At 50.7% G+C, this 25,023-nt stretch overlaps 3 protein-coding genes across 5 annotated transcripts; all 3 read left to right on the top strand.

Annotated features, from left to right (window-relative positions):
• Nucleotides 1-13,209: 13,209 nt before the first annotated feature.
• On the top strand, nucleotides 13,210-13,997 carry LOC133908305 (uncharacterized protein At4g15970-like). The gene is made up of 2 exons (XM_062350298.1): nucleotides 13,210-13,323; nucleotides 13,405-13,997. Exons 1-2 carry the CDS (start codon nucleotides 13,210-13,212, stop codon nucleotides 13,900-13,902), a joined length of 612 nt encoding a protein of 203 aa, XP_062206282.1. The 3' UTR covers nucleotides 13,903-13,997.
• A 5,489-nt stretch (nucleotides 13,998-19,486) lies between these two features.
• LOC133910217 (uncharacterized protein At4g15970-like) lies at nucleotides 19,487-21,341 on the top strand. The gene is made up of 3 exons (XM_062352728.1): nucleotides 19,487-19,859; nucleotides 20,132-20,494; nucleotides 20,652-21,341. The coding sequence occupies exons 1-3, from the start codon at nucleotides 19,617-19,619 to the stop codon at nucleotides 21,153-21,155; spliced, it is 1,110 nt and encodes a 369-aa protein (XP_062208712.1). The 5' UTR covers nucleotides 19,487-19,616; the 3' UTR covers nucleotides 21,156-21,341.
• Nucleotides 21,342-22,763: 1,422 nt separating this feature from the next.
• LOC133910219 (uncharacterized protein At4g15970-like) lies at nucleotides 22,764-24,715 on the top strand. 3 transcript variants are annotated; one of them, XM_062352729.1, is made up of 3 exons: nucleotides 22,764-23,204; nucleotides 23,367-23,780; nucleotides 23,932-24,715. In XM_062352729.1, the coding sequence occupies exons 1-3, from the start codon at nucleotides 23,010-23,012 to the stop codon at nucleotides 24,418-24,420; spliced, it is 1,098 nt and encodes a 365-aa protein (XP_062208713.1). In that variant the 5' UTR covers nucleotides 22,764-23,009; the 3' UTR covers nucleotides 24,421-24,715. The 3 variants fall into 3 exon arrangements, with proteins under 3 accessions (XP_062208713.1, XP_062208715.1, XP_062208714.1); XM_062352731.1 differs by having other exon boundaries at nucleotides 22,764-23,180; nucleotides 23,403-23,780; XM_062352730.1 differs by having other exon boundaries at nucleotides 22,769-23,204; nucleotides 23,403-23,780.
• Nucleotides 24,716-25,023: the final 308 nt, after the last annotated feature.

Below are 25,023 nucleotides of genomic sequence, written 5' to 3' on the forward strand. Positions count from 1 at the left end.
CTTGCAGGTGGAGGAAGACTGACGGGCCCCCTCTGTCTAATATTTCTCAAAGACCTGATGATTTGCTCCCTATCCTTCAGGAAGCCTGCCCAGGCTTCGGAGGACTAGGGTTTTGGGAGGCTGGGGCTCTAGAGAGTTCTGGAGCCCATAGATCCGTAAGGCCTCTCAGGGCTTGTGGTCCATAGGCGTAGGCTGGTGAGTCTAGAGGCATCAGGGGTCTTTAATGACGATCCCCAATAGTAGCTCCTCGCAAGGGTGGCCAACGACGGTTTTTTCGGAGCAGGGTTTACGTAGCTGATGGCCTATGGTCCTTTGCATTGCTTGAATTATTATGGAAAGTCCAGTCTAGTTGATTTGAATTGATCTTTCGATGACACCTGTGAGAGGGGGCATTAAATGCAACATGCGGTTAGTGGCGTGGTTATGCCTTGTGAAGCGATAGTGGAGTATGTGGTGTCTCATGGGGGTGGTTTCGCTCCGCCATGACCGTGGTCTCGTGGGTGAAACGACAAGGCATGCAAGCATTTCCCTAGGAGGAAATAACTCCTCCCTTAGCTTTATAAGGAGAGTGTACTAGCCAAGCGGCGTCCTTGCTTCTCACCTCTACTCCCATCTGCATCTGCTTCAGCCCACTCGCTCTGCCGGCCATAGCACTCCCATCTTCCATCACCGTCCAGCGCTTCTCGCCGCCTCACAGGGACCCTCATGGCTAGTTCTGGTGCTCAAGGTAGGGCCAACATGTGATTGTCGAGCGAGGCCATTGATGTGCACGGGGCAACGATCATTTAGGCGGCGCCGATTCCTCTGTCGCTGCCCAGGCCACCACCAGGTGTGGATCTCCACCGCGCCAGTTGGAAGCATCCTCAACAGACCATCGTGCTGGGGAAATCCGCCATTACCGAGATCCAGCTCGACCGGATGGTCGCGGAGGAAAAGATCCCCTCCAGATTCGCCAACCAGGCCCCACACGGAGAAGTGGTTCCAGAGCCTCTAGGCTATGAGACCGTGGTGTTTGAGGCCTTTTTTGACGCGGGCCTTGGCCTTCCAGCCATGCTGCTCCTTGAAGGGGTGCTTCGCTACTTCTACGTGGAGCTCCCGCATCTGTCGACCAACTCCATTGTCCGTCTGGCTATCTTCGAGTGGGCCAAGCGGGTAGAAGGACGCAAAGGGAGAGCAGACCTTTTCGCCCTCATCCATTAAGCGAGTTGCCAACCAAAGATATGGATGGAGGATGCAGAGAAAAGGCCCTCAGCTTTGGTAGTGTGAACTTCCAGCTATGGCCGGAGTACAACGATGCGTTTCCGGCGAAGACCATCAACAACTGGTGGTACACTGGATGGCCGGAGTGGTGATTTTACTATGATGTTGGCTTCGGATCACCCCTCCGCTCTATGAACCGGGCCATTAAGTACATTCAGACCCCGATGGTGGATATCTCTGATGCATAGTTTTCTTCGAGGTTAGTGCTTCTCCAGAAGGTGGCCTGGAGGATGAGTATATGCGATCTCACGGAGGAATTCATGATACTACGTGTCCAGCCCCTTTTGGCGGACTAGAATCATGTCTTCGAACAAGGTGGGGAGGACGAGCCGAACATGTACCCCAGGCCCACCATCAGTTCTGATGAGTCCTCTTTGTTGTCTAGTTTAAATCCGTAGATGTGAAGTGCTCTTTTCTTTCAGAGAATTGCCTCCGTTGGAGTGAGTGGCCAAAATCGTAAGGAGTTCTTGGGCTCGCCAACTATCAAGGAGCGGGACTGGTTGCCTCCCGAGGTATTTCTCTTAGAAGGTTATGAGGGTATGACAGTCTTCGGTGTTATGGCAATGTCCAACTCTGTGTAGAGTGCACCAGTATCCCTCCTTAGGGTGCCAGCCAGGGGCGTGATGTCACTTTGGGAAGGCTCCGGAGCGCCCCTGGCCACAGCCCCTATAACAGGGCAGGTTCGGAGCCCCTTGACCTTGATTAATATTGTAGACGCCATGCCGCTGTCGTGGTCGTACCTTGTAGACTACAGAGCCATTAGCCTCTTCGGAGCCCCTCTTTGCTGATGGAGGAGGAGGAAGGGCATGTGAGGACCCTGCTTGCGAGGTTGGTTTCTTAGGTTCAACGCTGGGGGTCAGGGTTGCCTGCATGAGCCCCGTCAGAGCCACTCTTCCTCCGCACGTGCATGTTCCTCGAATTTGCACATGAGGGTCTCCACCAAGCGCATAGGGCACCGGTGCAATCGATTAAAGAGGAGCCCATCGGTCAAACCCTAGGTTGTCGCGTTGATGACCGATGACTCCAAGATGCCTTTAATCTGGTTCTTGGTTCAGGAAAACCTCCGAAAGTAATCCCGAAGGGTCTTGCCTAGCTGTTGCTTGACATTGAACAGGCTCCCGGAGGTCAACTGGTTCGATGAAGGTTCCTTGAAAATTGTTGTAGAAGAGGTCTCAGAGCTAGGCCCAGGCGTAAATAGTCCAAGGCTCCAGTGTCCAAAACCATCGGAAGGCTACCCCTTCCAAGCAAGAGGGAAGCACTTGGCCATGGCGGCTTGTCTGCCTCCGTTGGATTCTAAAGCGAGGGCGTATGAGTGAACAACTCATCTGGGTCTGAATCGCCCCTAAAGTTAGGTAGCTTCAGGGCCCGGAAACCCTTTGGGAAGGGTGCGGCTTGCAGGTCTGCCTGCAAGGGAGAGTTGTAGTCTTGTAATAGAGCCTCGCAACGATGGACCTGAGGTTCTGGAGCCTGCACCCCAATTGCGGCGGGTGCTTGGCGGTGACGGGTCACGATGAAGAAGCCTTTGCTGCCCCCAAAGCCTGGGCCAGGACAACATTGGCCATTAAGGGAGCAACAGTGGTTACATGGGCAAGTTGCCGCACGTACCATAGGGCCGCATGTAGCTCCTCCAGCTGAGCCTAGAGGGCCACCATACGTGACTGCTCTTTGAACAAGGTGGCATTCACAGCGACGGTGTCGGTTGCATCCCCTAGGGATGTAGTGGGGCCCTCCCTATGTTGCTATTGTTGGGCCTCTTAGGCGGGGGCCCCCTAGCGTCAATCATAGCTAAGGTCGTGGCCGGGTTGGTGGTGCACACAGGGCCCTCATTCCCCAGGTTGGGGGTTTGTCGTCGACGTAACGTGCGCTTGGTCACGGTGGTCGTGTGGATCTTCACATAGGCGAGGATGGGGAGTTGGTAGCCTGTGCTGTGGTCTTGGTGGTCTTATTTTTTGGTGGCATCATACCTCTTTAGTACTTCTATGTTCAGACTCCCCACGGACGGCATGTGTTGGCGAAAGAAAAGATGTCTTTCATGAACAAAGTGCAGCGCGAGTTTCTTCCAGAGAGGAGACTCAAGCTTGGAGAAGAAGTAGAGAGGAAGGAGAACCAATAATGTGTTGATAATAAAAAAGATTCATCCTCTGGCCTAATGGCCATGGGTCTATATTTATAGTTCCATTCAGGGTGTAAATGTGCAAGCATGACCTTACCGAGATAATGATACAAACTATCACTATACCACAGGGGCCTAGGGCTGGTCGAATCGTACAACATGGGTATAGGTAGAATACATTTACCCCTAATTAGAAGATATTATCTACTATGGCAATAAAGTGGTACAAGTGGCTCTAAGGGTGTGGTACTCAGCCGATCGTCTATTGCAGCGTCGCACTGTCCAAGGTGTCAGTTTGGCTCCCACTTGCACTGGGATGCCAGAAAGACCTCTACTTGCATCGATATTGAATGCCAGTCACTTTCTTGTAGGTGGAGGACATCTGGCAGGCCTCCTCTGGCTGATCTTTCTCCAAGACCTGATGACTCGTCCCCCGTCCTTCAGGGAGCCTGCTTAGGCTCCGAATGACTGGGGCTCCGAGAGGCTGGGGTTCTGAAGAGTTCTGGAGCCCAGAGATCCGCAAGGCCTCCGGGGACTTGTGGTCCACAGGCATAGGCTGGCGGGACCAGGGCGTCGGGGTCCTTGATGATGACCCCAAACAATAGTAGTGCTTCTGAATATGAACAATAAAATTAACTAACCATTTCGATTTTGGAAAGAAGGATTGCCTATGTTACTCAATTGTCTCTACTAAAAAAAAGGTAGGTCTCCCTCTAAGCGTCTATTTGTTTTTTATTCTGATAGTGGTTTCTAGCTTTTAAAATCATAATTGAAAATAAACAGGCTGATTCTACTCCAGAATCCACAATTTGGGATCATATTGTGCCACAATCCACAATCAAAAAATGTGCTTCTATCAAATTATGGCACATATTTACCCACCATTATCATTACAAACATAATATTTCGCTTCTTTATCCTCTCTCTCCCGAGCTTCGTCTCCCACAGCATCGCGTCTCGCACCGCCTTCCCGGTCTCCTACCGCCGCATCACCTCCTCCAGCATCGACGACTCCTCGATCCTCGCGTCCTGCAGCATCACGTCCCACACTGCCTCTCCAGCTCTTACGAGGCCTGGACCCTGTCCGCGGCCATCTCCCTAAGCGCGACGAGGGCGCTCTTGGTGTACTAGAGGTAGCAGAGACCAGCGATGGCGGAGGCATAGGTGGTGGTGTCGGACCGCTGCATGTAGTCTGAACGGTTGAGTCAACACAACACTGAGGTGGTCGAGCAGTGGCGCGGCAAGCGATAGCGAAGTGGGGCGGGTGGGGTGATGGCGGAGCACGGTGAGGAGGGCGAAGGTAGGGAGATGATCGGGAGGGAGGCGTGGTGGGCGGCGTGGGAGGGGAACTGGAGGTGCTCCATGGAGGCTCACGGTGTACGGACGACGTTGGTGTAGCTTCAGGCGAGCTCGACCATACTAGGGAGAGAGAGAAAAGGAGATATTCTAATAATCTGGTATCGTTTGTTTTAGATTATACAATCAAGATTCTAACAATTTAGATTCTAAATTGTGATAATCAAAATCTAAATTGTTAGCATCACAATAAAAAACAAACAAACCCTAAGCGACTCAGATTTTGCTTTCGTCTTAGTCATGTTTCTCAGCTACTGCAACATCTATGAAAAACTATTACAATAAAATAAAAATATTTATTGCAACATATAAGAATATACATTTCTTTCTCTAACGTTGCAACAAGGAAAGGATGAAGAAATCGCAACAAACATAAATAACTATTGCAACAAATAAAAAGAAATATTGCAACATATAAAATACATATTGTAACATATAAAAAATACGAAGAAATATTAATGTAACATAAAAAATAACTATTGCAACATATTCAAATAACATCTATTGGTAGAGATAAAAAATACGAATAACTCTTGCAACATAAAAAATAACTATAACAGCATACAATAATACCTATCGAGGTCGAGACTCTGGCTTGGCGGCGACGCGAACTCCACCCCTGGCGCAGCAGGTTCAGATCCGTCGCCCTGTTCCGGCTGAACCGACGTGCGTGCGCCACGGGACGCGCCCAGCGTCGCTGGCACATTCGACGGCGCGTTCGATGGTGCGTTCGCGCCCGGCCCGCTCCATGCAGCACTTGGCGCGCCCGATGCCGCGCGTGGCGCAGCCTCTGCTTCAGGTGTCGTGGATGGCGAGCCCCGCGTGTAGATGTACTCGTACTCCACCACGAAAGGGTCATCTTCGCCGCCCGCACTGCTCCCCGCGCCATTCTCCCCCCAATTCCAAGCTCGTCCTTCCTCGAACACGATGTCCCTCGAGACGTGCACTCGATCCGTCGCAGGATTGTAGAGCCGGTAGGCCTTCGTGCCCGGCTCGTACCCGATGAGCACCATGGGCGTGCTCCGATTATCTAGCTTTCGCAGGTGACCCCCTGCCACCTTGACGTGCGTGACACAGCCGAACGTGCGGAGGAAATGAACGGCGGGTTTGTGGCCATACCATGCTTCAAACGGCGTCTTGTCCTCCAGAGCTTTCGTCGGCGCCCGATTGAGCACGAACACCGCCGTTGTCACTGCTTCTCCCCAGAATCGCCCTGGAACGCCCATCGCCTTGAGCATGCACCTCGCCATCCCCAGCACCGTCTGATTTCGCCGCTCTACCACACCGTTCTGCTGCGGTGTATACGGTGCAGTGAGGTGGCGCTGGATCCCCTGGCCGGCGCAGTAGTCGCCGAACTCCCGCGCCGTGAACTCGCCGCCGCGGTCGGTGCGCAGCGTTCCAAGCTTGTGCCCGACCTCCGCCTCCGCCCTCGCCTGTAGGCGGATGATTGCAGCAGCCGCCTCGTCCTTCGTGGCCAGAAGCACCAGCCACATGAACCTGCTCATGTCGTCGACGACGAGCAGGAACATCTTCTTGCCACCCGGCGTCGGCGGTGACACCGGCCCACACAGGTCGGCGTGGACCAGTTCCAGCTGCCGCGCTGCCCGGTACTTGCTCGCCGCTGGGAACGGATGGCGGCGTTGCTTGCCGACGAGGCACCCGTCACAGACTTGATCAACCTGTTCAATCCGCGGCATCCCGCGCACCATCTCCCCTTTCGACAGCTTCTGGAGCCCCTGGAAGCCGAGATGGCCGTACCTTGCATGCCAACGCCACGCCGCCTCCTCCCCATGCGCAGCCAGGCACACGGGCTTGTCGACGTCGGCGTTGAGGACGTAGAGCCGGTTCGCCCCGCGCCGCACGACAGCCACGAGCCGCCGCCGGGGGTCCCAGATCTTGAGCGCACCGTCTTCCATCACGATCTTGTAGCGCTTCTCCTCCAATTGGCCCAGGCTGATGATGTTCGCTGTCAGCCTGGGGATGTGGTACACGCCCGACATCTTGTGGTGTTCGCCGGTCTTGCATTTGAAAAACACGGTCCCGCGCCCCTCAATCCCCACCGTAGAGCCGTCGCCGAATCGCACGGAGCCGTGGACGCCGCTGTCGAGCTCCGCGAAGGCCGACCGGGCACCAATCATGTGATTGGTGGCACCCGAGTCGAGGATCCATCGCGTGGTGGCGCCGTCGCTCCTCTCACCGAGCTGGACGAACAGGTTGCTCTCGTCGAGGTGGATCGCCGGCCCCGCCGCTGGATGAGTTGGGGAAGAAACGGCGTTGACTTCCTCCTCGGCCGCCGCTACCAGGAGGGTATGGGCCTCCTGGTCCTCCTCCACTTGGGCCGCGTGGGCCTGCGCATCACGGCGGCGCTTCGGGCACTCCTTGGCCCAGTGTCCCCTGGTACCGCAGTACCTGCACTCATCACGCGCGACGTCGCGGTTGCCGCCACGCGCGCCGCCGTCTCCGCCGCGCGCGCCTCCGTCTCCACCGCGCGCGCCGCCATCGCCCTTCTTCTGCCGGCCGCCACGGCCACCGCCGCGACCGCGCTGCTGGCCTCCCCATGGACTGCTCGAGCTCCCCGACCCCTTGTCGGTGTTGAGTTGCAGCCGCTTGGACAGCCGCGCCACGAGCTCGTCCTCCGTGAGGTTGAGCTGCGGGACGCCGGCGCCGCTGCCCGTGAGCCCGTATCTCTCCTCCGCGGCCTTGAGGCGCCCGACCAGCTCCTCGATCGGAACCTCCCCCAACTCCAGGAGCGTCTCAATCGCCATGGCGATCTGGTGGAAGTGCTTTGGCAGGGCCTGCAAGAACTTGCGTACCACCACCGGTTCCTCGATGTCGTCGCCGAGGGTGCGCAACTGCTGCACCACCTTGTTGATCCGCACGGAGAAATCGTCGATCGACTCACCATCCTTGAAGGACAGAGAATCGAACTCCTTGCGGAGCGTGTGCGCCTTGGCCACGCGCACCCTCTCGACGCCGAGGTTCGCCGTCTTGAGATCTTCCCAAGCCGCCCGCGCGCTGGTCTTGTTCGCCATGACTTCCAGCATCTCCTCGGGTACCGCCTTGCAGATGGCCTCAAGTGCCATCTGATCTTCGTCCTCCTCAGGGTCGCCTAGGTTCACGGCGTCCCAAAGGTTGCGCGCCTTGAGCATGACACGCATCATCGCCGACCACGCGCCGTAGTTCGTCTTGGTGAGCGTCGGCCACTTGGCGCTCCCGACGTCCTTGACGCGGCGCTCCACCGTGCGCTCGATGACGACCGTGCCGTCGCGCTGCTGCGGGCGCCCTCGACGCCGCGGCGGCGAAGGTGACTGCCGCCGACTCCCCGCTGGCGTGTTCGACCTCCCGCCGGAGTTGGCCAGCGATGACATCGCGTCCCGGGTCCGTAACCGCTCTGATACCAGTTGAAGGCTATATCTCCCAGCGCCCGTCGCCGGAGAAGATCACCCACCCACCGGAACTCCAGAGAACGCACGCACACACACTTGATCGAATGAACGCGAGTGGTTTTGGTGCTGTCCAAACTTACTTTCGTTTTCTGTGTTTGGTTAACAAACTTATACTACCAAATTACAAGACTCAAACGTGCGGCTAATAACCACGACGCACGATGCAGCGATTCTCGCCTGGAGACCAGGCCATCACTTCCACCTAGCCTACGACGCAGCTGAAAGATAGCAGGACCGGTGCATGAACACATGCAGCAACGGCCTGAACATGACGCGCTCAACGTGCTAACATTGAGCCCATTATTCTAGCTACAAACATGCAGAGAACTGAGCTTGGATTATCTAACAATCTCCCCCTAATTCATGCTCGGTTCTTACCTCAACTTGACAACTCCAATTCTGTCACGAAGCTCGCAAAATCTTGCACGCCCCAGTGACTTCGTCAGAATATCAGCAAGCTGCTCCTGCGTCTTCACATAGTCCAGGCAAATCCTCCCATCTTCGACACATTCTCTAATGAAATGAAATTTAGTATCAATGTGTTTACTCCTGTCATGCAATACGGGATTTTTGCTCAGGGCTATTGCAGATTGGTTATCCATCTTCAGAATGGGTGGCTGAGCATTTTCTCCAACAAGATCACTCAACAGTCTGTGCAGCCACACTGCTTGACATGCTCCTGCTGCCCCTGCTATATACTCAGCCTCACATGTTGAAAGAGCAATTGTCTTTTGCTTTTGAGACAGCCAAGAAATCACCATCTGTCCCAGAAAGAACATTACCCCCGTTGTGCTCTTCCTTTCATCCACATCACCCCCAAAATCACTGTCAGAATACCCCATTATCCTGTTGTCACCCTTTGTGAATTTTGGATAGACAAGACCAAAATCAACTGTCCCTGCAATATAACGTAGCAAGTGTTTGACAGCAGCCAGGTGCTCCTGCCTGGGCTTCTCCATGAACCTGCTAGCATAACCTACAGCATAAGTAATGTCTGGCCTTGTGTGTACCAAATACCTCAGGCTACCCACCAAGCTTCTGTACATCTTTGCATCCACCTCTTCTGTCATGCTTCTGGTGGATAACTGAAGACGAACTTCCATTGGTGTGCTGCAGGAATTACAGCCCTCCAAACCTGCTTTCTCCAGGAGCTTCCTTGCATATGCAGCTTGACTAAGTGAAATGAAATTATTCCCTTGTTTCACCTCAATCCCCAAGTAAAATGAAAGAAGGCCCAAATCACTCATACGAAAAGTCTGCTTCATCTCTTCCTTGAAAGATTCTATCACAACATAGCTTGCACCTGTGATAATAAGGTCATCCACATAGACCCCTACCACAACTCTTCCTTCACCAATGCCCCTGGTGTACATGCCATGCTCACTTAAGCACCTTGCAAATCCCATATCCTGCAAACTTCCATCAAGTTTCAGATTCCATGCCCTTGGTGCTTGTCTCAAGCCATACAGTGCTTTTCTCAGTTTCAACACCTTGCCTTCATGTCCAGCAGCAACAAAACCTGGTGGCTGTTGTACATACACCTCTTCCTGGAGCTCTCCATTCAAAAATGCCGACTTGACATCCATATGGTGCACAAACCACCCTGCCTGAGCTGCCACTGCCATCAACACACGAATTGACTCCATCCTTGCAACTGGAGCGAAGACTTCATCAACATCCACACCCTGCTGCTGCACATAACCCTTTGCAACTAGACGGGCTTTGTGTTTGACAATGTTCCCAGCTTCATCACGCTTCAATTTGAATACCCATTTCAAACCAATTGGCTTATGACTTCTAGGAAGACTCACCAGTGTCCAGGTGTTGTTCTGCTCGATGGAGGCCATCTCCTCCCTCATGGCCTTCACCCAGTTTTGCTCGCGCCTAGCTTCATCAAACGTGGCCGGCTCCCCTTCTCCTACAGCCACCATGAGCTCTTCTTCAGGCGCTCGCAGCTCAGCTTCTCCCAGTAGAGCAGCCCCTCTGCTCAAAATGTTCTCCAACGTCCTGAAACGCAGCGGCGCTTCATCATCATGATCGTCGTCGAGGTCGAGACTCTGGCTTGGCGGCGACGCGAACTCCACCCCTGGCGCAGCAGGTTCAGATCCGTCGCCCTGTTCCGGCTGAACCGACGTGCGTGCGCCACGGGACGCGCCCAGCGTCGCTGGCACATTCGACGGCGCGTTCGATGGTGCGTTCGCGCCCGGCCCGCTCCATGCAGCACTTGGCGCGCCCGATGCCGCGCGTGGCGCAGCCTCTGCTTCAGGTGTCGTGGATGGCGAGCCCCGCGTGTAGATGTACTCGTACTCCACCACGAAAGGGTCATCTTCGCCGCCCGCACTGCTCCCCGCGCCATTCTCCCCCCAATTCCAAGCTCGTCCTTCCTCGAACACGATGTCCCTCGAGACGTGCACTCGATCCGTCGCAGGATTGTAGAGCCGGTAGGCCTTCGTGCCCGGCTCGTACCCGATGAGCACCATGGGCGTGCTCCGATTATCTAGCTTTCGCAGGTGACCCCCTGCCACCTTGACGTGCGTGACACAGCCGAACGTGCGGAGGAAATGAACGGCGGGTTTGTGGCCATACCATGCTTCAAACGGCGTCTTGTCCTCCAGAGCTTTCGTCGGCGCCCGATTGAGCACGAACACCGCCGTTGTCACTGCTTCTCCCCAGAATCGCCCTGGAACGCCCATCGCCTTGAGCATGCACCTCGCCATCCCCAGCACCGTCTGATTTCGCCGCTCTACCACACCGTTCTGCTGCGGTGTATACGGTGCAGTGAGGTGGCGCTGGATCCCCTGGCCGGCGCAGTAGTCGCCGAACTCCCGCGCCGTGAACTCGCCGCCGCGGTCGGTGCGCAGCGTTCCAAGCTTGTGCCCGACCTCCGCCTCCGCCCTCGCCTGTAGGCGGATGATTGCAGCAGCCGCCTCGTCCTTCGTGGCCAGAAGCACCAGCCACATGAACCTGCTCATGTCGTCGACGACGAGCAGGAACATCTTCTTGCCACCCGGCGTCGGCGGTGACACCGGCCCACACAGGTCGGCGTGGACCAGTTCCAGCTGCCGCGCTGCCCGGTACTTGCTCGCCGCTGGGAACGGATGGCGGCGTTGCTTGCCGACGAGGCACCCGTCACAGACTTGATCAACCTGTTCAATCCGCGGCATCCCGCGCACCATCTCCCCTTTCGACAGCTTCTGGAGCCCCTGGAAGCCGAGATGGCCGTACCTTGCATGCCAACGCCACGCCGCCTCCTCCCCATGCGCAGCCAGGCACACGGGCTTGTCGACGTCGGCGTTGAGGACGTAGAGCCGGTTCGCCCCGCGCCGCACGACAGCCACGAGCCGCCGCCGGGGGTCCCAGATCTTGAGCGCACCGTCTTCCATCACGATCTTGTAGCGCTTCTCCTCCAATTGGCCCAGGCTGATGATGTTCGCTGTCAGCCTGGGGATGTGGTACACGCCCGACATCTTGTGGTGTTCGCCGGTCTTGCATTTGAAAAACACGGTCCCGCGCCCCTCAATCCCCACCGTAGAGCCGTCGCCGAATCGCACGGAGCCGTGGACGCCGCTGTCGAGCTCCGCGAAGGCCGACCGGGCACCAATCATGTGATTGGTGGCACCCGAGTCGAGGATCCATCGCGTGGTGGCGCCGTCGCTCCTCTCACCGAGCTGGACGAACAGGTTGCTCTCGTCGAGGTGGATCGCCGGCCCCGCCGCTGGATGAGTTGGGGAAGAAACGGCGTTGACTTCCTCCTCGGCCGCCGCTACCAGGAGGGTATGGGCCTCCTGGTCCTCCTCCACTTGGGCCGCGTGGGCCTGCGCATCACGGCGGCGCTTCGGGCACTCCTTGGCCCAGTGTCCCCTGGTACCGCAGTACCTGCACTCATCACGCGCGACGTCGCGGTTGCCGCCACGCGCGCCGCCGTCTCCGCCGCGCGCGCCTCCGTCTCCACCGCGCGCGCCGCCATCGCCCTTCTTCTGCCGGCCGCCACGGCCACCGCCGCGACCGCGCTGCTGGCCTCCCCATGGACTGCTCGAGCTCCCCGACCCCTTGTCGGTGTTGAGTTGCAGCCGCTTGGACAGCCGCGCCACGAGCTCGTCCTCCGTGAGGTTGAGCTGCGGGACGCCGGCGCCGCTGCCCGTGAGCCCGTATCTCTCCTCCGCGGCCTTGAGGCGCCCGACCAGCTCCTCGATCGGAACCTCCCCCAACTCCAGGAGCGTCTCAATCGCCATGGCGATCTGGTGGAAGTGCTTTGGCAGGGCCTGCAAGAACTTGCGTACCACCACCGGTTCCTCGATGTCGTCGCCGAGGGTGCGCAACTGCTGCACCACCTTGTTGATCCGCACGGAGAAATCGTCGATCGACTCACCATCCTTGAAGGACAGAGAATCGAACTCCTTGCGGAGCGTGTGCGCCTTGGCCACGCGCACCCTCTCGACGCCGAGGTTCGCCGTCTTGAGATCTTCCCAAGCCGCCCGCGCGCTGGTCTTGTTCGCCATGACTTCCAGCATCTCCTCGGGTACCGCCTTGCAGATGGCCTCAAGTGCCATCTGATCTTCGTCCTCCTCAGGGTCGCCTAGGTTCACGGCGTCCCAAAGGTTGCGCGCCTTGAGCATGACACGCATCATCGCCGACCACGCGCCGTAGTTCGTCTTGGTGAGCGTCGGCCACTTGGCGCTCCCGACGTCCTTGACGCGGCGCTCCACCGTGCGCTCGATGACGACCGTGCCGTCGCGCTGCTGCGGGCGCCCTCGACGCCGCGGCGGCGAAGGTGACTGCCGCCGACTCCCCGCTGGCGTGTTCGACCTCCCGCCGGAGTTGGCCAGCGATGACATCGCGTCCCGGGTCCGTAACAGCTCTGATACCAGTTGGACGCGGAACAACTCCCTGCTCGACATCTTCCTCAACAGCTTCGAGAACGGCGAGGACACTGCGCACCTCCTCAACCATGTCCTTATCGTCGCAGTCGATGCCGGAGGGTTCGAGGGCTGCAAAGCCGTTCACCCTCACTGCTTTCTCCTGGACGTGAAATCCATGGACATGAGCAATGCCAAGTGGTTCGGGACCAAGGAATACTTGGAGCTGGTTTGGCTCAAGCTTTCTTTCCAGCAGCGCATCCTGGAGCTCGGCTACAATTTTCTCTACACGGCAAGATGATATGCCAAAATGAATTCATCGTTAATTTGACCTGCCATTAATTTTAGCGACTGATCAATCGATCTCTTGCAGGACACCGATATATTATGGTTTCGCAATCCGTTCCGGCACATCTCCGTCTACGCCGACATGAGCTGCTCGTTGGACAACTCCAAGGCCGCGTCTGTTCTCCTGGACAACGAGATCAACTGCGGGTTCTACTACATGAAGTCGACGAGCCGGAGCATCAACATGATCAAGAAGTGGGTGGCGGGGAGGGCAAGGTTCCCTGACGAAAACGAACAGGTGGTGTTCAGCAAGATCAAGCACGAGCTCATGAGCGAGCTCGGGGCCAGGATCGAGGCGCTCGAGACGGAGTACGTCAGCGGGTTCTGCGACTTCCAGAAGAAATTTGACAAGGTCTGCACCGTGCACGCCAACTGCTGCATGGGGCTGGAGAACAAGGTGTATGACCTGAAGAATATCGCCGCGGATTGGAAGAAGTACATGAGCCTGACGCCGGAGGAGAGGAAGAAGGGGAGTGTCAAAGTGACGGCCCCGGGCAGGTGCCGGAAGTCCATGGGGTGGTAAACTTCGAGACGTATTAGCAAGTAGGCGTTTCAAATGGACAATTCTAGGGATTCAAAAGTTCTGTATTTTTATCTTTGAATGGACCCAAAACTGAAAAATAACCTAAACATTCACTTCCACCAAACTAAATAGTAATCCAGAACTACCGATATTTACTGCAGTTCTATACAATTCGGTAGCTATTCTGTACACACAAGAATGTCAGGTTGCTCAGACTGGAAAGGCTCGTGACTGATCTGATCGTTCCTAGTATAGTTCCGAAGAATACACTTATACACGTATGATTAAAGAGGTCGAAAATTAACTGTGTGACCGTCTTGTTCTGCCCAAGCTGCTAATTGTGCTGCTGCTTATTTCGTTGATGGAGACAAAAAGGCAGTACAGTTTCAGAGAGAAACCACGGTTTTTTTCAGAAACCTGTTTCGGCTTGAATGGGTTGCGAAGCGCTTGCTGTCAAGTTGTCTAAGTGGAGAATGACGATTAAAAAGGTAAATATGTGTTTTATCAATTTCTTTTAAAACAAATGTTCTGCTATTTTCCTATTCAAAGTACTTTAAAACAAAGAGTGAAAGTAAAACTGGAAAGAAAAGCAAGTTGCAACTAAAATCATCAAAGAAGTCAAGGCTCTTTTGGATATATATGAACCTAAATTTTATTGGGACTTATTCTTAATAGTCATAGACAGACAAGATAGCAACTTAAAAGGGAAAACACTTCTATTTAAAGAAGAAAGCACCTCAGCGAAGAAACCTTTCAAGTTGATGATATAGAGACAAAGAAATTTAATATCAGCTTTGTATGTGAATTTTATGCCTCTAGCAAAAAGAAAAATAACTTCATAGGATGAAAAAGTTTCAGCTCAAAGACTAAAATGAAAATGGCAACGAAAACCGAAAAACTTGCAACCAAAACAAAGAAGACGATAGAGGGAAACTAGAAGGAGATGAGAACAAGTATGAGACAAAACATATATTTCATTGCTTTCAAAGTACAATCCTGTTTTCAGCGGATACAAAGTATTTAGCTCACCAAAACTCTCACCTAATACATAGGTTGAGCTCTACTCTTCCTCACCTCTAAAACCCTAGCATAAAGCTCTCATATGCCTGGCTTAAGCCTCCCACACAGTCATACATCTTTATTTATAAGCCTAGAGAGGTAGTTTAGCACTTCAGTTTTCTTATTCCTAAAATACCCCTCTCTCTCCTAATAGCTTTCTACCTACCATCAGGGTATTTTGGTCTATTTTTCGCTCCGTCCATTGAACGACTGTGACTTCTTCATGACTTAGCTTCGTCTCGACACAAACTTCGCTATGATGCCCCATGCATGCCATCTTTTCACTGTTTTGAGATCAAACCACGAAACCGCCTTGTATGCTTCTCAAAACATGACTCACTGTCACTTGCTTACGCCTTAAGCAACCATCCCGGTGTCGATATGTGTACTCCGTTTTACGATCTTGATCATTAGCAAGTCTCTCCCGCTCCCGATTCCTCGGACCGCCTTATCACTTGCACTAGCATCCCATTCGCTTGATTTTACCAACACGCTTTACTTGACTTCCACGTGCATAGATAGGATCACCTTTGACTCCGCCCGGCTTCCTCAATCGTCCGGCACCAAGCACCATGCTTGGCCCCGATCATCTTGCCGCGACTGCCAAGTTACATCCATTACCTGCACAACACAAAACAAGCAAACATGCATCTCTACCACCATTACGGATTAGTCAAAATCAAAATTCTATGTTGAAGAACTCACCTAGATAAATCATGAACGCCGAATGATCCGGTGTTCACCCCTTCTAAGCGTCGGACCATCCAACGTGATCAACTCCTCAGATCGACCATTTTGCATCCTCTCTGAAAATATTACTCTGGTGTATACTTCGGTGTTTATACTGCTCATCATCGAACTATCCGGCGAGTACAACCTTGCCGAAAGATTTTTGCAATCTCTCTACAGCAAATGATCCGGCGAAGCATCCGGCGTGCACTTCTGCCTAACGCCAAACCATCAAGTGCGTTGAGCACCTAAGCTCCTCCTCCTGGAATGCGCTAGCGTGCACAGTACCCCCATCACCAGAACATCTGGCATATACAAACTCTCCAGCGCTAGATTTTCTGGACCAGAGACAAAAACGTCAACTCTATTTTATTTGCAACTTTGGTTAGTCATGATCATAGTTACAATACATAGATATGTTCATGCAATCTCAAAATCATCAAACCAAAACAATCAACCTTGTTAATCACTCATCACAAATAAATGAAGGTATATTTCAACTTGTTTTCTCAATCTCCCCCTTAATGAGTATATTGACAACTCTCAAAGTACAAAGATTTTTGTTTGAAGAATTTTCAACAAGAGAAGCTCATTCAAGTAACCAAAAGCTAAAAAAAGAGCAAACCGAGGTCACTTGGCATAAGAAGATTGAATAAGCCTGAGGAGAAGCAAAGACAAACCAAAAAATACAAAAGCTCTCCCTTGATAAATGCATATTTTTTTTTATTACCCAAGATTGTTCTTTGTGATTTAGTGCATAATTTCTCTCCATTTGGCAATGCAAACATCAGGGATAAAAACACATTGCAATGCATGAATATGCAATCCTAATGAGCTTTCACAAGTATATCACAAATCATTTGTAAATGCTAAAAATAGCAAAGGGCTATAGAGAGTATAATGCGAAGCTCACAATTGCACAAAGGCTCAAAAAGATACAGTGTCACAAGTGCATAAAGCTATATAAGCTAATCCTAAAGAATTGTTGGCATGTTTAAGTTCACATAGCCGAATCATGTTAAAAACGATCACCACATAAGCATCCACTCTTACCGAGAAAATAAAAATATTAAGAACTAGCAAACTTCAATCTTGAACTAAGCTTCATAACAGCAGACTTTGCAAATGCTCATATATGAAATCAAGACTTAGTTAGATCAAATGTTTTTAATACAAAATTGAATATTTAGGCGCATTCTTTGTATTTTATTTTATCCTCAAGTTGACTTTAGCTACCATAAATTTATTTCTTTGGCAAACCACATGAAGCATCAAGGCAACCATATTGGATCATATTTTAACACAAGAAACTTGATTGCTCAAGAGTATTCAAATTGCACAAGTTGTTAAGTTTTCACTAGATCAAGTCAAGTAGTGTTTTTTCGATACAAGGAACACATGTTTTCCTAAGTTTCTATCATAAACTAAATATTTGACAAACACAAAAATTATAATGCAATGTTCTCCAATCCATAGTCTTGAATCAAGAAGATTAGAGTAAGATATTCATCATACTAGCCTTAACATAAGTATTGACTAAGTCAAAACAATTACAAACATGGTGATCAATAATGTAGTATTTCATAGTCTACATGATTCATCAAATTGCCAAAATTGCATCTTTAGGAAAGTTAGCTTGCTTGAAATGCTTGATGTCAAAACATCAAGAAAAACCTAAATTTAAAAGCTTGCTCTGCACAACTACTCAACTTAATCCAAATTTAAGATTAGCAATTGAAAATGATAAATACATACAAGTCAAAGTTGAACTACTATAATTATCTTACATGATGAAATGCAATACAAATGCAATAAAAGTAAGATGGAGTATGTACAAAGGCAATTTCTCCTCATACAATTCTATATGGATGACACACTCCAAGCTCTCCCCTCAAATAGGCAAATTTGGTCGCAAATAGAGACTTAGTAAAGATATTGCCAAGCTGGTGTTTATATGTCTCAAGTCAATGTCTACATTCTCATTGTGGTCTCGCAAGAAGTGAAATCTCACATCTATGTGTTTGGTTATGGAGTGATGCACTGGGTTATTAGTTAAGCTTATGGCACTGGTCTTCTCACACAAAAGTGGCACACTCTTGAAGTCTAACCCAAAATCTCTCAAAGTAGCAACCATCCACAAAATCTGAGAACAACAGCTAGCGGCAACAACATATTCAACTTCAACAGTTGACTATACAACACTAAACTATTTGTGAGAAGACCAACAAACAAGAGAGGTACCCAAGAAATGACAAGTACTATAGGTACTCTTCCTATCAATTCTACAACCAGCAAAGTTGGCATTCGAAAAACCTCAAAGGTAAAGTGAAGAAGATGCAGAAAACCAAAGTCCATACACAAGGGTGTGTTTGTGATAGATCAATATGTGCTTCACCGTTTGGCGGTAAGAGATCTTTGGTGATGCTTGGAAGCGAGTACACAAGCAAATGACGAAGTAGAAATCGGGTCTTATTGCCATCAGGTACAGGAGGGAGCCAATTATGCTCATGTACTCCTACTGGTCTACCGTCTCACCATCTTCATCTGGATCAAGCGCGATCGAGGTTGCCATTGGTGTAGCCATGGGCTTCGTATCACTTATGTCAAACTTCTTCAGCAGATGCTTAGTGTACTTCGTTCGATGGATGAATGTACCTTACTTGCATTGCTTGATTTGAAGTCCAAGGAAGAAGTTAAGCTCGCCTATCATTGATATCTTAAATTCCCTACTCATAGTATATGTGAACTTGGCCCCAAGAGCATAAGAAGAGCCACAAAAAATAATAGCATCCATGTATATCTAAACAAGTAAGAAATCATTGTCATGCTTGAAAGTAAACAAAGTTTTATCCACCGACCCCATCACATAATCATACTCTAACATGAAAGACTTAAGCCTATTATACCAAATCCTATGTGCTTGCTTAAGCATATACAAAGTCTTCTGAAGCTTGTATATTCTATATGGGTATTTGGGGTGCTTAAAACTATGAAGTTATCTGACATAGACCTCGTCTTGTATATACCCATTTAAGAAGGTATTTTTGACATCTATTTGATATAACTTGAAACCCTGGGATGCCGTAAACTGATAATTTCTCCTGCCTCTTCTGTCTATAAATAAGTTCTCAAAGGGCAGCAGCGGAAGACTCTAGAGGTTCTTTTTCCCATTATACTGACTTCATTTTCTCTCGCTCTCTCATTTTAACTCACTGTCGGAGGAGGCTCTCGTTGTATGTTGTTAGGGCACAGTACTAAACTGCACATAACAACTTGGTTTCTCAAGCTGCCTGTTTCTAGAGTCGCTTCTCTCCACGTCAGCAACAAACGACTTGTAGCTGCATCATTGGTGATCTACTGAACTATTTTTCGTCGTGAACAGCTTGCCCGTTCATATCCGAGTAGTTGCATGCACATTAAAGCACTAGACATGTATGTGAATAGACTTAGCACACTGTTATATGGAAAATGCCATGAAAAATCTCTCATCTTAGTGACAGCTAGGGCCATCTCCTTGTAGTGAGTACACAACGACCTGCTCTCATTTCTCTTGCATCCAGCAAATAAATATGATGTGGTGCTAACAGATCTAGATTCCAAATCTCTGTTCTTTATGAATTCTTAAGATCGATCATTAAATTGTCGGTGCTACTCATTGTTGAAGGACGGTGATCCATATTAGTGGAGTAGTCAATTGCGCTGGCTGACAAAATGTCCACGCCCGAGATCGAGGCCAAAGTTAAAGCGTTTAAGTAGAGACTATAACTAGGGAACCGTAGCCTATCGATCGGCACACACAACACGTGCATGCCTGCCTGTGCTCGATCTGGGAGATCAACACAGGGTAAGGTAGCCGGTAGCTAGCTCCGGCGGGTCGCTAGCTACCGTTGCATTGCCGTCGCGGCCAGTTTGAGTTCGGAGACAACATGAGGCTGGGGTTGGGCAGCCTGCACGCGGTGTCCTTCCTCCTCGGCGCGGCCCTTCCCACTGCCCTTCTCTTCTTCCTCGCGTCCGACCGCCTCGGCGAGGGCGTGTCCAGCATCTCGACGAGCTGGAGCTGGCGAGGGAAAGGAATCATGCTGCAGGTTGGCGCGGCTAAGCCGGAGGCCAATACTCTTATTGCCGGCGACCATGCTGCTGCTGCTTCTCCTACGCAAAATCATCACGAGGTACGCGTAAATTAAAACTCCTCTCGGCCGTACGTTGTAAGCTCAATGTGAAAATATTGTTGCACTGCGCGAATGGTGTAACACTGTGTTTGTTTTTGGGCTGCGTATTTATCTACGTGGACTTTGCACTAGCCTGCTATGATATTCCCGGATTCGAACCCATAATTTTAGTTTTGATTTAGTTGTGTTAGCCAATTATTTGTCTCCACTCTAAAAAAATGATCGAATCCTTACATTTTCAATGGGGCCTAAAAATATCATTTCACACGCAGGTCGAATTCGCGGACCTAGCTGAGCTGCTCCCGAAAGTGGCCATGGAGGACAGGACAGTGATAGTCACGTCGGTGAATGAGGTATGGACGGAGCCCAACTCCCTGTTCGACATCTTCCGCGACAGCTTCAAGAACGGCGAGGACATCGAGCACCTCCTCAACCATGTCCTCGTAGTCGCCGTGGGCGCAAAAGGGTTCGACCGCTGCAAGGCTGTTCACCCTCACTGCTACCTCTTCGAGGTGAAATCCATGGACATGAACATGGCCAAGTATTTCGGGACCAACGAATACGTGGAGTTGGTTTGGCTCAAGCTCTCTTTCCAGCAGCGCGTCCTGGAGCTCGGCTACAACGTCCTCTTCACGGTAAGATGATATGGCAAAATTCATCGCCAAATGTTTGGCAAACCATTAATTTTAGCGACTTACATACCGATTTCGAATTGGGGAATAACGATGAACATTCCTTCCGAAAAAAAAAGAACGATGAATATTCATAGTGCATTGCTCACTTTGCTTGCAGGATGCCGATATACTATGGTTTCGCAACCCGTTCCGGCACATCTCCGTCTACGCCGACATGAGCTGCGCGTTGGACAACTCCAAGGCCACGTCTGTTCTCCTGAACAACACGTTCAACACTGGGCTCTACTACATGAAGTCGACGAACCGGAGCATCAAGATGGTCAAGTACTGGCGGGCGGCCAGGGCAAGGTTCCCCGGCGATCACGACCAGGTGGTGTTCAACAATATCAAGTACGAGCTCATCGGCGAGCTCGGGGCCAGGATCCAGCCGCTCGAGACTGAGTACATAAGCGGGTTCTGTGACTTCTACGAGGACGGACTGGACAAGGTCTGTACCATTCATGCCAACTGCTGCATGGGGCTGGAGAAGAAGGTGCATGACCTCAAGAATATAGCCGCGGACTGGAAGAATTACACGAGCCTGACGCCGGAGGAGAGGAAGAAAGGGGCTGTCAAGTTGACGGCCCCAAGCGAGTGCCGGAAGTCGATGGGGTGGCATTAACCCTGACACGCAATAGAGAGAGACCCTTTTTTTCAAGTGGACAATTAGATTGCTGCACACACTTGTATTTTTTTTAAGAAAATAGAAATAGTTTCAAGCCTCGATGCACACACTTGTAAAGAGGTATGAAGTATCAAATTTCACACTGTCTGAACTCTGAGATCCAAATAAATGTCATGTTGTTGAGATTGGAAAGGCTCTTGACCTCGTCGTAAACAGTAGATGATTACGAAGAGGTCGAAAACTATGTGACCATCTTGTTATGCACAAACTGCTTATTGTGGTGCTGCTTGTTTAGTTGATGGAGACGGAAGCAGTATACTTTAGCCAACAGGTTCATTCAGAAACCTGTTACGGCTTGTATGGGTTGCTTGTCAAGCTGCCTATTTCTTGAGTTGTTTTCTTCTCCAGATCAACAAATTAACGACTTGTTCCATCATTTTGATGATCTACTGATCCACACTTTTACGTCGTGACCAACTTGACTGTTTATAGTATGTTAATTTTTAAAGTATTAAACATGTATGATAATAAACTTTGCACACTGTTGCATGGAACGCCATAAAAAATCTCACAGCTTACTGAGAGGACAGCCCCCACCCCCACCCCCTCTTTACTTTTGTGCGCATGACGACCTGCGGAAGGAAGAAACAAATACTTCCTCAGAAATAATAAGTGTATTTCTGCTTTCGAGATTGGATTTTGAGTAAAAAAAATTCACAAAATATATCATTTATAGTTATAAAACCTATATAGTGTGAAATTATTTTAAATTGTGAACCTAGTTGTATACTAATTTGAATACACTAGATATCCTTATAATTTAAATGTTAGTCAAAGTATGTAAAGTTTGATTTTTCAAAAAAATGCATCTGAAGAGTAATTCAGTATACGGTGCTAACAGTTCTTTAATTACTCTGTTCCTTATGAATTCTTGGCATACAAATACCCCCAACAACCATGCATGTCCAAGTCTGAATATTTAGTCTGCATATTCTAGAATCGGTTGCAAGGCTGCAGTACACCTATTTTTCTATAGAAGTGAATGGCCCCTTAGTTGGCTAGTCTGATCAATCGGCAGGCTCAGCATCTACGTCTTCTGATATCGAAAGAAAAGAACCGAACTCTGGATGGTGAAATAGTGTCGGTTGTAGAAGCTTCATCAGCTACAAAAGTGGATCTCATATTCATGATGATGGAACCATGTATCATGGGCCTGTTTGACAGGAGAAATATTATTGTGTAACTAATCAAATCCTCATGTCAGGGGTTGTGAAAAATTCCGACAAAAATATAATAATGTAGAGCATATTATCATCTACCATCTTATAAAATAAAAATAAAAGTTTAAACTGTTTTATTTTAGCTTACAAGTTTTAAATCCTACATGATCCCGGAGTCTGAGGTCTGTCAAATAGACCATTAGCAATCTGAACTTTGGGATCTGTTGAATCCTCTATCCTCCGTATGCTAACAAAATAAAGTAATTAAGCGTTGCAATCTGAACCGTGTCCCCCTCTTTTGCACGATGCTCGAGCCATCATCCCCGGATCAACGGCTAGGGGATCGCCTGAGATACTGAAACGGCAATGATCGATATTGACAAGAACAATGCCCTAAATAATACAATGTGCGTTTGGCACGAGTGATGCACCAGACAGGTGCTCAAAATAATTCGAAGAAGACGGTGCATGAAACAGAAGAGTTAGAGAGCACGATCGAACTGGAACATTAACTAGACACATCAATGAGGCTACCAATCTCCCAGAAAGTCAAGCTCGCTATAGATACATGATGAGCAGATCAAGTTGAGTAGTAGACGAGTTGCAGAGTATTATTTGGCTCGCGGGAGACATGGCGGGCTCCAAGAACAGCCGCTCTCTGCCTCCGGTTGTCGTCTTCCTCCTCGGGGCGGCCTCGGCCACCGTGCTGCTCCTCTTCTTCCTCACGGCGACGGCGAGGCCCTCGTGGCCAGCGATGGAGAGCGCTCCTCAGAGAAGGCAAGAGGTGCCTGGCTCGGCTAGCGTAAGATCTCCTCCAGCTAATGAGGTAGTATCGAGTCTCCACTACTTACATGTTCTTTGCGCCATAGTGAACTTGCATCGCTATGGTGATTCTCTGCTGTGATTGCCAAATCCACGAACAGCTCCAAATTTTCTTCTTGTTTGGATGTGCGTCCAGATCAAGAACAGAGTATAACTATTTAGATAGCTCGGTGATCGGTTGGTGCCGGGATTTTGCTTGCAGACGGGCGCCGTCGAGGACGATGAGTTCGCTCGGATGCTGCGGCGGGCGGCGATGGACGACCGGACGGTGATCATGACGTCGGTGAACGAGGCGTGGGCGGCGCCGGGGTCGCTGCTGGACTCGTTCCTGGAGAGCTTCCGCGTGGGCCAGAACGTGTCCCACTTCGTGAAGCACATCGTGGTGGTGGCCATGGATGGCGGCGCGTTCCGGCGGTGCCAGGCCGTGCACCCGCACTGCCACCTCCTCCGGCCGGAGAAGGAGGGCCTGGACCTCTCCGGCGCCAAGAGCTACATGACCAAGGACTACCTCGATCTCGTCTGGAGCAAGCTCAAGCTGCAGCAGCGCGTCCTCGAGCTCGGCTACAACCTGCTCTTCACGGCACGTACACAAATGTCAATTCCATCAGCAATCGATGAACGAATCATTCTCTCTTGATTTCATTTTTGCACGACTACCTAGTTGGGACTTGGGTGGTGGTATCCGATCTCGCGATTTACGAGGCGTTGACTCGGTGCGGGTGCGGGTGCAGGACGTTGACTTGGCGTGGTTCCGGAACCCGCTGGAGCACATCACCATGGCGGCGGACATCACGACGTCGAGCGACTTCTACTTCGGCAACCCGGACGACCTCGGCAACTTCCCCAACACGGGCTTCATCTACTTCAAGTCGAGCGCCAAGAATGCCCGCGCCATGGCCTACTGGCACGCGGCGCGGCGTCGGTTCCCGGAGAACCACGACCAGTTCGTGTTCAACGAGATCAAGCGCGAGCTCGTGTCGCGGCTCGGCGTCCGGATCAAGTTCATCGACACCGCTGCCGTCAGCGGCTTCTGCCAGCTCGGGAGGGACCTGAACCGGATCGCCACCGTGCACATGACCTGCTGCATCGGCCTCGAGAAGAAGCTGCACGACCTCAAGGGCGTGATCAGGGACTGGAAGCGGTACATGGCACGGCCGCTGTGGGAGCGCCAGATGGGGAAGATCGGATGGACCTTCGAAGGCGGAAAGTGCATCCACTAACGAGCTGGGCGAGAATTGGTTCATCGTGCTCACTTTATTTGGGAATTGGGGTGGCACAGTTGTTTGTTCATACTTCCGAAATTGGTATACGTGTTATATGAAGTATGTAGTTGAATTTAAACTACCTTTTTTCTAGGTTCGTTAATCGAAATGTGCAGTGTTTGTTTTGAATCCTAAAAATTACATAGCAATCGTCTTCGTCGAACAGTCCCTCTTGTATGCCAAATTATTAGGTTCATGTACCATCTTCGCAATAATCATGTGCCTAGCTGGCCGATCCTGTTCTTTTTCTCTAGCTTATGTGATGTTCGTATGCTTATGATAGAGACACGCCCCTGTTTCTTCTGGAGTAACTACATAAAAATGGACATGAGAGTGACTAGTTGTGGCATCAATTACCATTAGTTTCAATGCAACATCATAATCTTTTGGATATTCTCTTAAAAAAAGTTATATTAAATAGTAGATATGGCATCTTTGGCTGTTAGGGGATCGCCATTAAGGATCCCAACGTCCCTAGGCTCCGCCGATCTAGACCCGAGGACCATCAGACTTAGAACCCCTCCGGGACCTATAGCTCTGGAGGGGTCCTGGAGGCTATGC

The sequence above is a fragment of the Phragmites australis genome, chromosome 2 (genome assembly GCF_958298935.1).
Source record: "Phragmites australis chromosome 2, lpPhrAust1.1, whole genome shotgun sequence".
NCBI lineage: Eukaryota > Viridiplantae > Streptophyta > Magnoliopsida > Poales > Poaceae > Phragmites > Phragmites australis.